This window comes from Antechinus flavipes, chromosome 2, assembly GCF_016432865.1.
Source record: "Antechinus flavipes isolate AdamAnt ecotype Samford, QLD, Australia chromosome 2, AdamAnt_v2, whole genome shotgun sequence".
Classification (NCBI taxonomy): Eukaryota; Metazoa; Chordata; class Mammalia; order Dasyuromorphia; family Dasyuridae; genus Antechinus; species Antechinus flavipes.
In genome coordinates, this window is record NC_067399.1 from 648,844,748 (window position 1) to 648,859,777 (window position 15,030).

Here is a 15,030-nt window from a genome sequence, read left to right on the forward strand (position 1 = left end):
AAAGCCTTTGTACAAATAAAACTAATGCAAACAAGATTAGAAGGGAAGCAACAAACTGGGAAAACATTTTCACAGTTAAAGGTTCTGATAAAGGCCTCATTTCCAAAATATATAGAGAACTGACTCAAATTTATAAGAAATCAAGCCATTCTCCAATTGATAAATGGTCAAAGGATATGAACAGACAATTTTCAGAGGATGAGATTGAAACTATTACCACTCATATGAAAGAGTGTTCCAAATCATTATTGATCAGAGAAATGCAAATTAAGACAACTCTGAGATACCACTACACACCTGTCAGATTGGCTAAGATGACAGGAAAAAATAATGATGAATGTTGGAGGGGATGCGGGAAAACTGGGACACTAATGCATTGTTGGTGGAGTTGTGAACGAATCCAACCATTCTGGAGAGCAATCTGGAATTATGCCCAAAAAATTATCAAAATGTGCATATCCTTTGATCCAGCAGTGTTTCTATTGGGCTTATATCCCAAAGAAATACTAAAGAAGGGAAAGGGACCTGTATGTGCCAAAATGTTTGTAGCAGCCCTGTTCGTAGTGGCTAGAAACTGGAAAATGAATGGATGCCCATCAATTGGAGAATGGCTGGGTAAATTGTGGTATATGAATGTTATGGAATATTATTGTTCTGTAAGAAATGACCAGCAGGATGAATACAGAGAGGCTTGGCGAGACTTACATGAACTGATGCTAAGTGAAATGAGCAGAACCAGGAGATCATTATACACTTCGACAACGATATTGTATGAGGACATATTTTGATGGAAGTGGATTTCTTTGACAAAGAGACCTGAGTTTCAATTGATAAATGACGGACAAAAGCAGCTACACCCAAAGAAAGAACACTGGGAAACGAATGTAAACTATCTGCATTTTTGTTTTTCTTCCCGGATTATTTATACCTTCTGAATCCAATTCTCCCTGTGCAACAAGAGAACTGTTCGGTTCTGCAAACATATATTGTATCTAGGATATACTGCAACATATCCAACATATAAAGGACTGCTTGCCATCTAGGGGAGGGGGTGGAGGGAGGGAGGGGGGAAAAAATTGGAACAGAAACGAGTGTCAATATAATGTAATTATTAAATAAAAAATTTAAAAAATAAAAACAAAAAACAAAAAAAAAAAACAAAAAGCTACTACATCTCAAATAAAAGGTTACTTAATCTTTTCTGGAGGACTTCTGCTGAGTAGGGAGCCCAACACTTCTCGAAACAGATAATAACAATCACATTTTTTGACAATTCTCATTATATCATTTTCACTTAATCCCATTTTCATTTAATCCCACAATAGGCTTTTTTTTTTCATTTTCCATTTTGTTTACTCCTAAAAACATTTACCCTTTCCTGTTTACCTTTCATCTTCAAGTATAGAATTTGATATCAAAATTCCTTGGTTCAGATACTGAACTGTCTCAAATACTTACTAGATATATTATCTGGGATAAATCACTTATGTTATAATAATCAGTTTTCTCCACTTTATGATGGGTATGACAATAGCTGTACCAATCTCTACCCCACGATTATGAAAAAAAGAAAATTCTTTATAAATTGCAAATAGCTAGATCTATCTATCTATCTATCTATCTACACACACACACACATATGTGTGTATATATATATATATATAATTATTATTATTTTCTACAGAAAGTCAAGATCCTTGAGGAAAGAGGTTTTTCTTTCTTTTTTTTCCCTATTTGTCTACCCTACCCACAGCACAGTGCTTGATAAATATTAGATGCTTAATTAATGTGTATCCAAAATGATCTTCTCATGAAACAGAGCCAAGATGTCAGAGAAAAGACAGGGAATTATCCAATTTTTCCATCAGACTTTTTTATATACTTTAAAATAATTACTATTTGCTGGAAAAACTGGAAAATCGTATGATAGAAAAAAGGCATTGACAATAAGTAATACCCTATTCCAAGATAAGGTGAAAATAGTTCATGATTTAGGCAATAAAAGATGATACTATAAGAAAATTAGGAGAACAAGGCATAGTCTATCTCTCAGATCTGTGGAGAAGGGAGGAATTTATGGCCAAAGAAGAACTTGAGAACACTATGATATGCAAAATGGTTAACACTGATTACATTAAATTAAAAAAAAGATTTTGCACAAACAAAAACTCATGTAGCCAAGATTGGAAGGGAAGCAGAAAGCTGTGGGAAAATTTTACAACATGTTTCTTATAAAAGCCCCATTTCTAAAATATATAGAGAATTCACTCAAATTTATTCTTAAGACTAAAAGTCAATCATCATTAATAAATGGTCAAAAGATATGAACAGAAAATTTTCAGACAAAGAAATTAAAACCATTTTAATTATATAAAAATGTTCTAAATCATTATTGACTAGAGAAATGCAAAGCATGACAACTCTGAGGTATCACTTCACACCTATCAAATTGATAAGATGACACAAAAAGATAATATAAATGTTGGAGGTAATGTGGGAAAATTGGGACACTGATAAATTATTGGTAGAGTTGTAAAATAATCCAATCATTCTGAAAAGAAATTTGGAATTATGCCCAAAGGGCTATAAAATTGTGCATACCTTTTGATCCAGCAGTGTCTCTACTGGGTCTGTATCCCAAAGAGATCATAAAAGAGTGAAAAGGACTCACATGTATAAAAATATTTGTAGCAGCCATTTTTCTGTAGTGACAAAAAACTGGAAATTTAGTGGCTGTCCATCAGTTGGGAAATGGCTGAACAAGTTATGATATATTAAAGTAATGGAATATAATTGTGTTATTAAAAAAAATGGCAAACAGGCTGATTTCAGAAAAGGCTGGATGCTAAGTGAAGTAAGCAGAACCAAGAGAACACTATACACAATAACAAGAAAATTATATGATGAACTACTGTAATGGATTTGTCTCTTTTCAGAGATTATTTAAAGCAATTCCAATTGACTTATGATGGAAAGAGCCATCCAAATTCAGACAGAAAACTGGAATCCAAACGTGAATCAAAGCAGAGAATTTTCTTTAAAAAGTAAAGCTTTTTAGTAAAGTATTTTCACCTTTGTGTTGTTCTTATTGCTTTTCTTTTCATGTTTTTCTCCTTTTGATCAGATTTTTCTTGTGCAGCATGATAAATATGTAAATATGCTTAGAAGGATGGCACATTAAAACTATATCAGATTTCTTGCTGTCTAGATAAGAGGATGGGGGAAAGGGGAGGGACAAAAATTTGGAACCTAAGGTTTTGCAAGGAAGAATGTTGAAAATTATCTTTGCATATAATTGGAAAAATAAAATACTATTTAATAGGGAAAAAATAATGATTCAAAACAAATTTTAGAGAATCAGAATGCACAAAAATACAGAATCAAATACTTTTCCAGCCAAAGACAACTTGGAGGATCAGCAGTAATGTAATACTATCACAGTTCCCGCCCCTGTCCCCATCAAACCAGGAGCAAACAAACATCTTAATCAGTGCCAGTAGTTGCCCTTTCTGGACCTCTCAGCACAGACACCAAGTGAATTAGAAGGTTGACAGGAAAGATTTGTCTCAGTAGGATGGGAGGGCTTTGGGAAACCAGCAAACTAAGAGTGGGCTTGGAAGCCACTGAACTGGTGATGGGTACAAAAGCAGCAGGAGGAGCACTGGTGGTGGCTTCCAGACTTCTTAGCTGACAGATAGTAAAAGGGTCAAGAACAACTGGTCAAAAGGACCAGGGATCCTTTTCTAACACTGAGGCAGGACTCTATTGCTTAGCCCATACTCAGAACCTGGACACAGTCCTAGATTACAGTTGCAGAGGTAGGAAAGGTGCTAATATTCTAGAATAGTATAACAGGCATTCTCCTCAAAGTTCCAGAACAGAAAAGAGTACAGATCAGAGTGTAGGTCAGGGGAATAATAAATGCACTTCTCCATGGATCATACCACTTTGGAAGAACTGAAAGCTTACAGGTCCATAGAAGGATCTCTGAAAACAGCTGCAGAAAATCACTGCAGCTTGGGATATTGGACTCCTCAGTCTGGAAACAGAGCCCTACTTTAATAAAGAATTGAAAGCCTAGTAACAGGCTGAGAAAATGAGCAAACAGCAGAAAAAAATTCTGACCCTTAAAAGTTACTAGGGTGACAAGGAAAATCAAACCACACACTCAGAATAAGATAATGAAATCAAAACTCCTACATCCAAAGCCTCCAAGAAAAATAAGAATTGGTCTCAGGCCATGGAAGAGCTCAAAAGAGATTTTGCAAACTAAGAGAGGTAGAGGAAAAATTGTGAAGAGAAATGAGAATGATGCAAAAAGAAGTACAAACTGCCATTGAGAAGAAGAATGCCTTAAAAAGCAAATTGGCCAAATGGGAAAGGAACTATAAAAACTCACTAAGGAATATAATTCCTTTAAATTAGATGTGAGCAAAAAGAAGCCAATGACTTTATAAGGAATTAAGAAACAAATGAAATGAAAAGAATGAAAAAAATAGAGACTAATGTGAACTATAGATCCAGGAAAGAGAATTTTAAAATTGTTAGTCTACTTGAAAGTCATGATCAAAAAAAGTCTAGATCTCATTTTTCTTTTAAAAATATTTATTTTAATACATATTGATTTATAAATTATGTTGGGAGAGTAAAATCAGAGCAAAAGGGGAAAATCATGGGAGAGAAAAAAACAGAAAAAAAGAAGTGGATATAGTATTTGTTGATTTATATTCAATCTCCATTGTCCTTTTTCTGGATGCAGATGACATTTTCTGTCCAAAGTCTATTGGGATTGCTTTAGATCACTAAACCACTGAGAAGAACCAGGTCTTTCATAGTTGGTCATTGAACATCCTTGCTATTATTATGCTTTGCTCAACATTAGTTCATATAAATCTTTCATAGTTTCTTAGATCTCATCTTTCAAGAAATTATCAAATAAAACCATTCTGATAGTCTAAAACTAAAGGGTAAAATATCCATTGATCACCTTCTGAAAGAGATACCAAGATGAAAATCCTCAGAATATTACAGCCAAATTCCAGAAGTCCCAGATCAAGGAGAAAATATTACAAGCACCTAGAAAGTAAAAATTCAAGCATACTGGAGCCACTGACAGGACAACACAAGATTTAGCATCTTCTGTACCTTCAGAGGGCTTATAATATGATATTCCAGAGATCAAAGGAGCTAGGATTACAACCAAAAGTCTGCTCCCCAGCAAAATGGAGTATTATTGTTCAGGAAAAAGGTAAACATCCAATAAAATATAATATTTTCAAGCATTCATGATGAAAGATCAGAGCTGAATAGAAAATCTGACTTTCAAATATATATTTCAGGAGAAGAATAAGGGGGTGGGGTAATCAGAAAAGGGAAATCATGAGAAACTTAATAAGATTAATCTATTCATATTTCTACATGGGAAGATGATATTTGTAATCTGTAAGAACTTTCTTATTATTAAAGCAGTTAGAAGGAATATATATATGTATATATATATATGTATATATATACACATACTATATATATACACAAAGAGATAGACAGACAGACAGAGAGACAGAGACAGAGACAGAGAGACAAAGAGATAGCGATAAAGAGAAATAGAAAAAGAGAAAGGCAGGGAGGCATAGGTGTGACATGACAATGAAAGAATAATATCTAAAAATTAAAATGAAGGGCTGAGAGAAGAACATACTGAGAGAAAGGGAGAGGGAGCTGTAGAATGGTATAAACTATTTGCCATAAAAGAGTCAAGAAAAAGCTGTTACAGTGATAGGGAAGAGGAGCAGTTGAAGAAGAATGAGTGAAGCTTACTCTAAGAAGAAGTGGGTCCAAGAGGAAATAACATTCACTCAACATAGATATGAAAACCTATCTCATTCTTCAGAACAGGAGGAGGGGAAGAGGTTATAAGAAGGGTTTGATTAAAGGGAGAGCATATTGGGGCAGGGGTTTATCAGAAGCAAAACACTTTTGAGAAGGGACAGAGTGAAAGGTAAAAGAGTGAATAGAATTAAAAGAGAGAGATACAGTTTGTAGTAATAATTGCAAAAAGAGTTTTTAAACAAGTTTCTCTCATGAAGTCCTCATTTCTCAAACGTATAGGAAACAAAGGCAAATTTATAAAAAGGATAAACCATTTCCTAATTGATAAATTATAAAAATAAGAAAAATTTTCAGATGAGCTAATGAAGCTGTATATAATCAAATGAAAAAAAAATCTAACTTACTATTTATTGGAGACACACAAGTTGAGCCAATTCTGAGGCAATATCTCATACCTATTAGATTGGCTAATGAGCCAGAAGTGGATGAGCTAGATGACAAATGTTGTAGGAAATGTGGGGGAAAAGGAAACATTGATCCATCACTGGAGAAATTGTTAATTGATTCATATATTCTGCAGGGTAGTCTGTACCTGTGTCCAAAGGGCTATAAAATCACAGACCTTTGACCTGGCAATGTCAGTGCTAGGCATGTATCCCAAAAGAGTTTTAAATTTTACAAAAGGGAGGGGATTTATGTTAATATAAATATTTATAGCTGCTCTTTTCTCAAGAAAAAGTGTTGAAAATTGAGAGCATATCCATTAGCTGGGGAATGACTGACTAAGTTATAATATGTGATTATGATGGAATACTATTGTTCTATGGGAAATGATGAGCAGGATGCTCTCAGAAGAACTTCAAAAGTTCTCCATGTGCTCATGCAAAATGAAATTTTGTGTACAAATTATAGCAATGTTGCAATATGATCATTTGTGGATGATTTTGCTATTCTCAGCAATTTAGTAATCCAGGACTACTTTGAAGCACTTATGAGGAAAAATAATATCCATACCCAGAAAAAGAACTAATTGCATCTGAATAAAGAATGGAGCATACTTTTCATTTTACTTTTTTTTTCTTAAGGTTTTGGGGGAGGAAATCTATATTTTCTTTTGCAATGTGTATTTTATGGAAATGTCTTGCATAACTTCATATTTGCCTTCTCAATGGAGGAGTGGGAATGGAGGGAGAAAATCTGAAACTCAAGGTTTTATTTTAAATAATAGCTTTTTTTTATTTTCAACCTATATGCAAAGATAGTTTTCAACATTTACTCTTTTTTTTTTTTTAATAATAAATTTTATTTTATTTAATAATAATTTCGCATTGACAGAATCCATGCCAGGATAATTTCTACACGACATTATCCCTTGCAATCACTTATGTTTCGTTTTTTCCCCCTCCCTCCCTCCTCCCCCCCCCCCCAGGATGGCAAGCAGACCTATATATGCTAAACATGTTGCAGTATATCCTAGATACAATACATATTTGCAGAACCAAACAGTTCTCTTGTTGCACAGGGAGAATTGGATTCAGAAGGTAAAAATAACTCGGGAAGAAAATCAAAAATGCAAATAGTTCACATTCATTTCCCAGTATTCCTTCTTTGGGTGTAGCTGTTTCTGTCCATCATTTCTCCAATGAAACTCAGTTAAGTCTCTTTGTCAGGGAAATCCACTTCCATCAGAATACATCCTCATACAATATCTCAACATTTACTCTTGCAAAACCTGATATTGCAAATTTTTTCTCTCCCTTCTCCTGATCCCCTACTCTAGACAGCAAGAAATCCAATATATGTTAAAGATGTGCAATTCTCCTATACATATTTCCATATTTATCATGCTGTACAAGAAAAATCAGATCAAGGAGGGAAAAAAAAAAACAAGAAAACCAAAAGCAAACAAACAACAACAAAAAAGTTGAAAATATTTTGTTGTGATTCACACTGGGTCTCCACAGTCCTCTCTCTGGATGTAGATGGTCCTCTCCATCACAAGACCATTGAAACTGGCCTGAATCACCACATTGTTGAGAAGAGTCCATCAGAGTTGACCATAACATAACCTAGTTGTTATGGAATTCAGTATTCTCTTGGTTCTGCTCACTTCACTCAGGATCAGTTCATGTAAGTCTCTCCAGGCCTTTCTGAAATCATTCTGCTGATCATTTCTTATAGAATATTATATAACATTCATAAACCATAACTTATTCAGCCATTCCCCAATTGATGGACATCTACTCAATTTCCAGTCCCTTTCCACTACAAAAAAAGGATGTTGTGAAGATCAAGTGAGATAATATTTGTTTAAAAAGTACTTACATAGTAGCTGGAAGATAATAGGCAACATATCAATGCTTATTTTCTTCCCCCTCTCTTGAGAATTCTAGTTCATGATGAGCTTTCTGCCTAATAAACTCCTTCAATACTTAACTGTATACATCACACAATTATGTGATTAGACAAATAAACTCTGATTTTGGCCAGAGTGTAGTCCTCTCAGTGTGAGTTCTCTTTTTACATATCACAATCATGGGATCATAGACTAAAGTTGGAAAAAACATTGGAGATCATCAAATAAAACTTGCTTTTTTTTTTTTTAACAGATAGGGAAACTCAGGATCAAAAAGATTGATTCATATGTTCAAGGTTAAGGAAATTACTGAACAATATTTTGAATCCTGTCCTCTGACTTCAAATGCAATGCTTTTTCAACTATAGCACCCTTCTTTCTCTCCTTCTCAGGAATGGCAGGTCCTCAAAACTTAGATGCTAGTTAAGGACCAGTGAAACTAAAGTCATTTTGGAGAGTAATAGGCAGTCTTGTTGTTTTTCACTCCAAAAGATACTTCATGGAAGAATGGGTCAGAGAAAGACTGGTGATAACAAAACTTAGTGATGGAGAATTAAGCATAAACATGAGGATGGAACTATAGAGACTAATATACTTTCATCTCTTTGAGAATAGGACTGGATACAAGCTGAAATTATAAGCAATCCATGCAGCCCTTAGTAGTAAGCCTCTAGAGTCAATGAACCCTTAGGTCTTTCTGTTTGATTAATGGAAACCAATTGTCTATCAAAAATAAAAAGTTGGCCGATTCTTTCTTGGATTTTGAATCTCTAGATTTGAAGGGTCATCATGCCCTGACACATTTTAGAATGCTCAATCCAAGAAATACTTAATGCCAGAATCAATAACTCAGTTCTGTCTAAAATGGAAAGATACTCTTACCAAGACGATTTTAATTACTGACTGCACCAGTTAAACAAGAAATTGGATAAAAACACTGGAGTTTGTTTTTTTTTTTTTTGGCATATTACAATATGTATCCATCCAAATGACTCAGATATATTTAGAGAATTTGATAATACTGTATCTCCACTTCTGGGTATCCTTCTCAACACAGAAAGAATTTTTTTTAGGTATGAAGTTTTCCTAAATACAGAAAAAATAAGCTATCTTTGACACCATACACAATCCTGGTTATTATGCTATTCTACAGATACATAGGAGACTCAGACTATATCATTATGATCTCAGTGATTCAATAAGTAATAGATCACAAAAGTTCCAATAGGTCTCATTTCTTCACTTTACTTCACCATTCTCATAGCATACTTACCTTATTAATGAGTTCCCCTATCATTCCATTCCAGGAAGTGTTATGGAGCTGGTGACCATATTTGCCATCAGGAGCTTGATAAATCTCATACTTAAATCCAAGAGTTTTGGCCAAGGCATCCAAGACATCAATGGAGAAGCCTTTGTAGCGTTTGGGCTGCCCAAGGATATTCTCTGCCACCATCACAAAAGGTTCTTCCTGAGAAAAATACAATGTTTAAGCTAATATTAAAGCCACTTATTTTCAAAGAATATAATTGAGTGGTGAGAATGTTAAAGCTTACTGGTTTGGAACTATGGGTACTTAAAATATTAACAGAGAATGGACTTTACCATAATTTAAGAATAGTTACAAAAATAATAATTTATATCTGCCTTTAAAAAGAGGCAAGAAAAAGCTTTTATAGTGGATAAGGGGGGTGAAGAGGGGGAACAAGTCAACCTTACTCTCAATGGAATTGGCGCAAATGGAAAATAACATACATACTCAATAGGGGTATCGAAACTTATTCTACCCTGTAGTAAAATAGAAGGAGGATAGACTATGGGAAGGGGGTAAGGGTGATAAAAGAAAGGACATATTGAAGGAGGGAATGGTCAATAGAAAAATATTTTTGAGGAGGGACAGGGAGAAAGTAAAGAGAATAAATGGGGAGAAATACAATTAGCAATAATAAATGTAAAAATTTTGAAACAAATTTCTCTGATGGAATATTATTATTCTCTAGGAAATGATGTGAAAAATGCTCGGGAAAAAACCTGGAAAGTTTTCCATGAAAAAAGTAAAATATGTTGTATACAAAGTAATAGCAATGTTCTGGGATGACCATCTATAAATGACTTTGTTATTCTCAATAGTATAATCATCCACAACTACTCTGAAAGACTTATGATGAAAAAACTTATCCATACCCAGAGAAGAAACTGATTTTATCTGAATATAGATCTAAGCATTCTTTATTTCTATCTCTCTATTTTAAACTTATTTTTCTTGAGAGATTTTATTTTCATTAGGGTGGAAGATCTATGTTTTCTTTCACAACTTGACTTTTATGGAAATGTTTTGTATAACTTCACATGTGGTTTCTTAATTGTGATTTGGGTAAGAGAGAGAACCTAGAACTCAAAAACCTTTAAAAAAATCAAATGTAAAAAAAATTGTTTTGAATGTAACAGGAAAATATTAAATAAAATATAAATAAAATATAATAATTTACTCTTTGGAGGGACAATGTTTTAAGATATCAGATCAGATATTTATAGGTTATCAGGATCTGTACAGGATGGTATAAGTAAAACCCAATTCCCAAACAATAAAATAATCATCTTTAGTTCAAAACCTTGAGGTTTATTCATTGTTGTTCTAAATGTTTACTATATAGGAAAACATATAGCCATCGTAATGCTTCTGTCCATTCATAAAGGACTAGAAGAACATGAATTTTTGTGGAGACATTTTAGATGACTACTGATAGAAAAGTGATGGGCTCAAGACCAAGAAAGAAGTACATATATTTTTGTATGTAAGAATTTTTTTGTGTGACTATTCATATTTATCATAAAGACTTATTTCCTTCCTTTCTTTTCAGTGGAGGGTGGGAGATAGATAAAATGTATGTGCAAATTGAAAAAGAAAGAATAATTAAAATGTTTTGTATCGCCCTTGGTTCCTTCATTAGTAGTCTTATCAGTATGCTGTATCCTATAATCTAATCTACTAACCTGTATTCACATATGTGGTGATTTTTCAGATGATATTTACTTATAATTAATAGGATTCCACTTAAGAAAATCAGATGCTTCTCATAGATTTCCAAGTATATTAACTTATGCTATGATAATATAGGGGGAAAAAAGAGCAGTCTATATAATAAGTTATCTCAAGAAATATTTCATTAAGATCCCATTATGATCTAATGAGAAAAATGGAATTAAGACATAGCACTTGAGTTGAGCATCAACCATAAATGTATGTTTTCTTCTTTTTCATGATACAATGTAAACTGTTTGACTTTATGGGTAACAATATGAAATGCTAACATTTGTCATTATTCCTTTACCATGCATTGACTAGATCTAGTGTGGCCCTTCTGGTGATGAAGTTCAAGGAATTGTTTGCATTAATTGAATGTGCTTAAGTAACTGGGGGTAGAAGGAGAAAGGAAAACCTCTGTCTAGGAGGGGGAGGAAAATACTGTTATCTTCATAATTACTGCCAGAATTGAGGTGAAATCATATCTGGAAATAAGAGAATGGAACATGGAAATATATCTGATATGGCTAGTATGGAGCCAAGTTGTGAAAACATTTTCTAGATCTATTATCCAAGGCTCTCTCTTCTGAGATAATATTGTTAGTTAAACAAGGTGATAGGATGTTAGAAAGAGCAAGGGCATTTAGCAATAGACAAGATAGAGCTATTGATTCCTGAACATGATCCTACCAAGACAGTCACCACTTTGAGTGTCAGTCCATGGAGGTGGCTCCCTGTGTGCCTCTCCTGAAGGCTGCCATTCAGACCTTTCTCCGAGTCCCAAGTTGCCAGCTGTGGAAGAGAAAAGAATGAAGACATAAACAAAAGAATGTCCATTCCATGTTCCATCAGGTCTTGCCTATTCTCCTCATCTCAGATCAAATATATATCTATCCAACTAAGAAGTGGGAACAATTTAATCAATAACCCCATGGGATTTCCCATGGACTTAAAATAAATCTATAGCTATAGGCATGAATAGGACGTAGCCTCAGAGTGCTATATTTAAAGGGTACTAGTGATATCTAAATATATTCCATAGTATAAAGATGTTAACTTTTAGTCCCCAAAATGAGCAAGCATAATTTGTTAACTAGAAATCTACTGAATGGCAGGCTATATCAAGTACCTCTTCCTACCCTCCTACTTTACTCCTCCTTAGCTTAAGACCCATTTTGTATCATTTTTCAGATACTAGGATCATAATAAGCACAAGCATAAAAATGCTTGCATATAGCTGTGGCCAAAATTCCCAATGATTTATAGGGACAGAAGACTGTTCAAAAAAGATCAGCATTTCATTCAGTTGCTTTATTGTATTGTGATGAATAATTATATCTTATTGATGTAATTGAAATCATTTATTAATTACATTTCAGTGGTGCAAAAGTAAGTTCCTACATTCTTCTTACAATTATCCCAAGGCTACCTTACTACTTCAAATCACCATTTTTTTGGCCTTCTATTATCACACTGGGATATATATATACATATATATATATATATACATACATATATATATATGGAATAACAAAATGGAAATAACAAAGTTCATCCCGAGTTGCATATTGTCTGTCTGTAGCAGACTTCATCACTTCCCAAAAAAAAACAATCTGGAGAGAAGTTCATATATCTGGCATGGTATGGAAGTTATAGGATACATTCCCTCAAGAAGTTTTCTTTGTAAAATGATAAAATATTTGTGATTTTCTTACAAACTTAGAAAGGATATCCCAAGAAAAACCTTTTCTCACAGGATATTGGATGGTGTTATTTCTTTTGAAAATATCCTATTACTGAATGAGTCTCAGTTCCAAACACAAATGCTAAGGAGACAAAGAAATGTAAACATAATCTCTTATTCCCTCTTTTCTTGTCCCCTATTTCTGTCTCTCTTTGCTTTAACTCTCTGGTCCAAAACCTGGGTCCTGAACACAGTGACTCAGCATCTGGAGGCAGTTATCCATGGAAGGAAAATTTACTATGTTATATTTTGATAGTAGTTTGAGAAGGGAAATGCTGATGTAGAATGTGACATCCATTCTGGCTGGAAAGGGTCTATGCTCTGATATTCTCAACTTTACAACATTTGATACAAACAAAGGACCTGATTCTAGGAGCTAATCTTAAAGGAACTGTTGGATTTTCCTTTCTCAGTGTTATCTCAATAAAATATTAGTAACTCCCTCATTATTATAGATCAGAATTCTGGAAAAACCTTTGATCCAGAAAAAAAAAAACAATAAATCCAAGTTCTCTTTTCATTTGTGCCTCTTATTAACATTTTAGCTACTGATCAACACATGGTTTTAGATGCTTCGGAAGTAGAGGGAGAAAGAATAAATATTACCAGGGACACATAAAGATGGAATCAAAGAACAGGACTTCTATGTGAGAAGTCTCAAATAAATTCAATGACCCAAACTTCAAGGCAAATTCAAAATGGCAGAACTTTAAAGGTCTTTTCAGTAAACTTTCAATATTCAGCAATATTCAGCAATACAGGGCATAGAAAATTGAATTGAGTCAAGAAGATCTGAGGTAAAATTTGGTCTCAGATAACTCATTAATTATATGATTCTGGGAAAATGACTTAATCTCTGTTTGCCTCAATTTTTAAAAATATAAAATGAGGATTTCTTTGGTAGAACCATGATTTTAAGGGATTTAGTGGACTTTATTATAAACTTTATGATTACCAAAAGGCAGGAATAATGCCTGACTCACAGGGCTTTAAGATCTTTGTACTGTTTCTAGTACATAGTAGGTACAACAAATATGCTTATCCCTTTCTCTTCTCTTCCCTTGGCTTTACTCTGATTCCAGAATCTTAGAACATGAAGAACATAGAATTAGAAGATTATGGGTGGCAAGAACATCCAAAGTTATCTAATTCAACATTCTCATTTCATGGAAGATGAAACTGAAGTTCACTGACATGACAGAGACAAGAATCCACACCATCTCCTCTGATTTCAAATCTTGTGTTCCTTCTACTATTTTTCATATCACACAACTCCACTCCAGTTCTTAAAAATATGAAGGAAAAAGAACTTTATCATAAATATGTAGTAATAGAATTCTCCCTTAAATTTTGGGAAAGGGGAGCTAAATGTTCTCCAATGTTGGGAATCAACAAACAGTATACTACCTCTGGCAACAAATGTTTATAGACATTGAGATTCCAACATAGATGGCAATAGAGGCAGCTATGGGGTGCCATAGAAAATAGGGCACTGGACCAGAAGTCAGGAAGCCTGGAGTACAAATCTGGGCTCAGACACTTAGCACCTCTGTGACCCTAGACAAAGCAATCTCTATTCGCCACAGTTTTCTCATCCATGAAATGGGGATAAAAATAGTATCATTCTCCAGGAATTGTTAGGAACATCAAATGAGATATTTGTAAAGTGTTTTACAAACCTCAAAATGTTATTTAAATACTAGCTATTATTATTGTAGAGGTTTCTTCATATATAAATCCATATATGAAATTGTAAATATATGTACATTGTCATATATGCATGTATGCTTATATGGCAGAATCACATATTTTTAGAGTTGAGAGAGAGTTCAAAAACCAGGTAGTCCATGCCATACCAAAAAAGAAATCCAAAATTTAAAAAGCCTTTTTCTAACCCCAACTTGCAGACCTTCAATGTGAGAAAATCTATTATCTTAAGGCAGCCCAACCTCCACATGTCTAGGTTTAATTGTTAGCACTTTTCTCCCCTTCTTCCCCTTCCCTCCCTTCCTTCTCTTTGCTATTTGCATCTATTTCTCCTGTTTCTGTTCTTTGGAGTCGAACTGATCAAGTCAA

The 15,030-nt window shown here is 33.9% G+C and overlaps 1 protein-coding gene across 3 annotated transcripts in view; it reads right to left on the reverse strand.

Annotated features, from left to right (window-relative positions):
• Positions 1-15,030, reverse strand: part of GRID1 (glutamate ionotropic receptor delta type subunit 1) — a 1,107,390-nt gene that overhangs the window by 146,960 nt on the left and 945,400 nt on the right. For all 3 annotated transcript variants that reach the window (XM_051982367.1, XM_051982369.1, XM_051982368.1), the window contains exons 9-10: positions 11,901-12,002; positions 9,459-9,656 (exon numbers count right to left, since the gene is read on the reverse strand). In XM_051982367.1, coding sequence (XP_051838327.1) covers positions 9,459-9,656; positions 11,901-12,002 — 300 coding nt within the window. The remainder of the gene's footprint in view (positions 1-9,458; positions 9,657-11,900; positions 12,003-15,030) is intronic.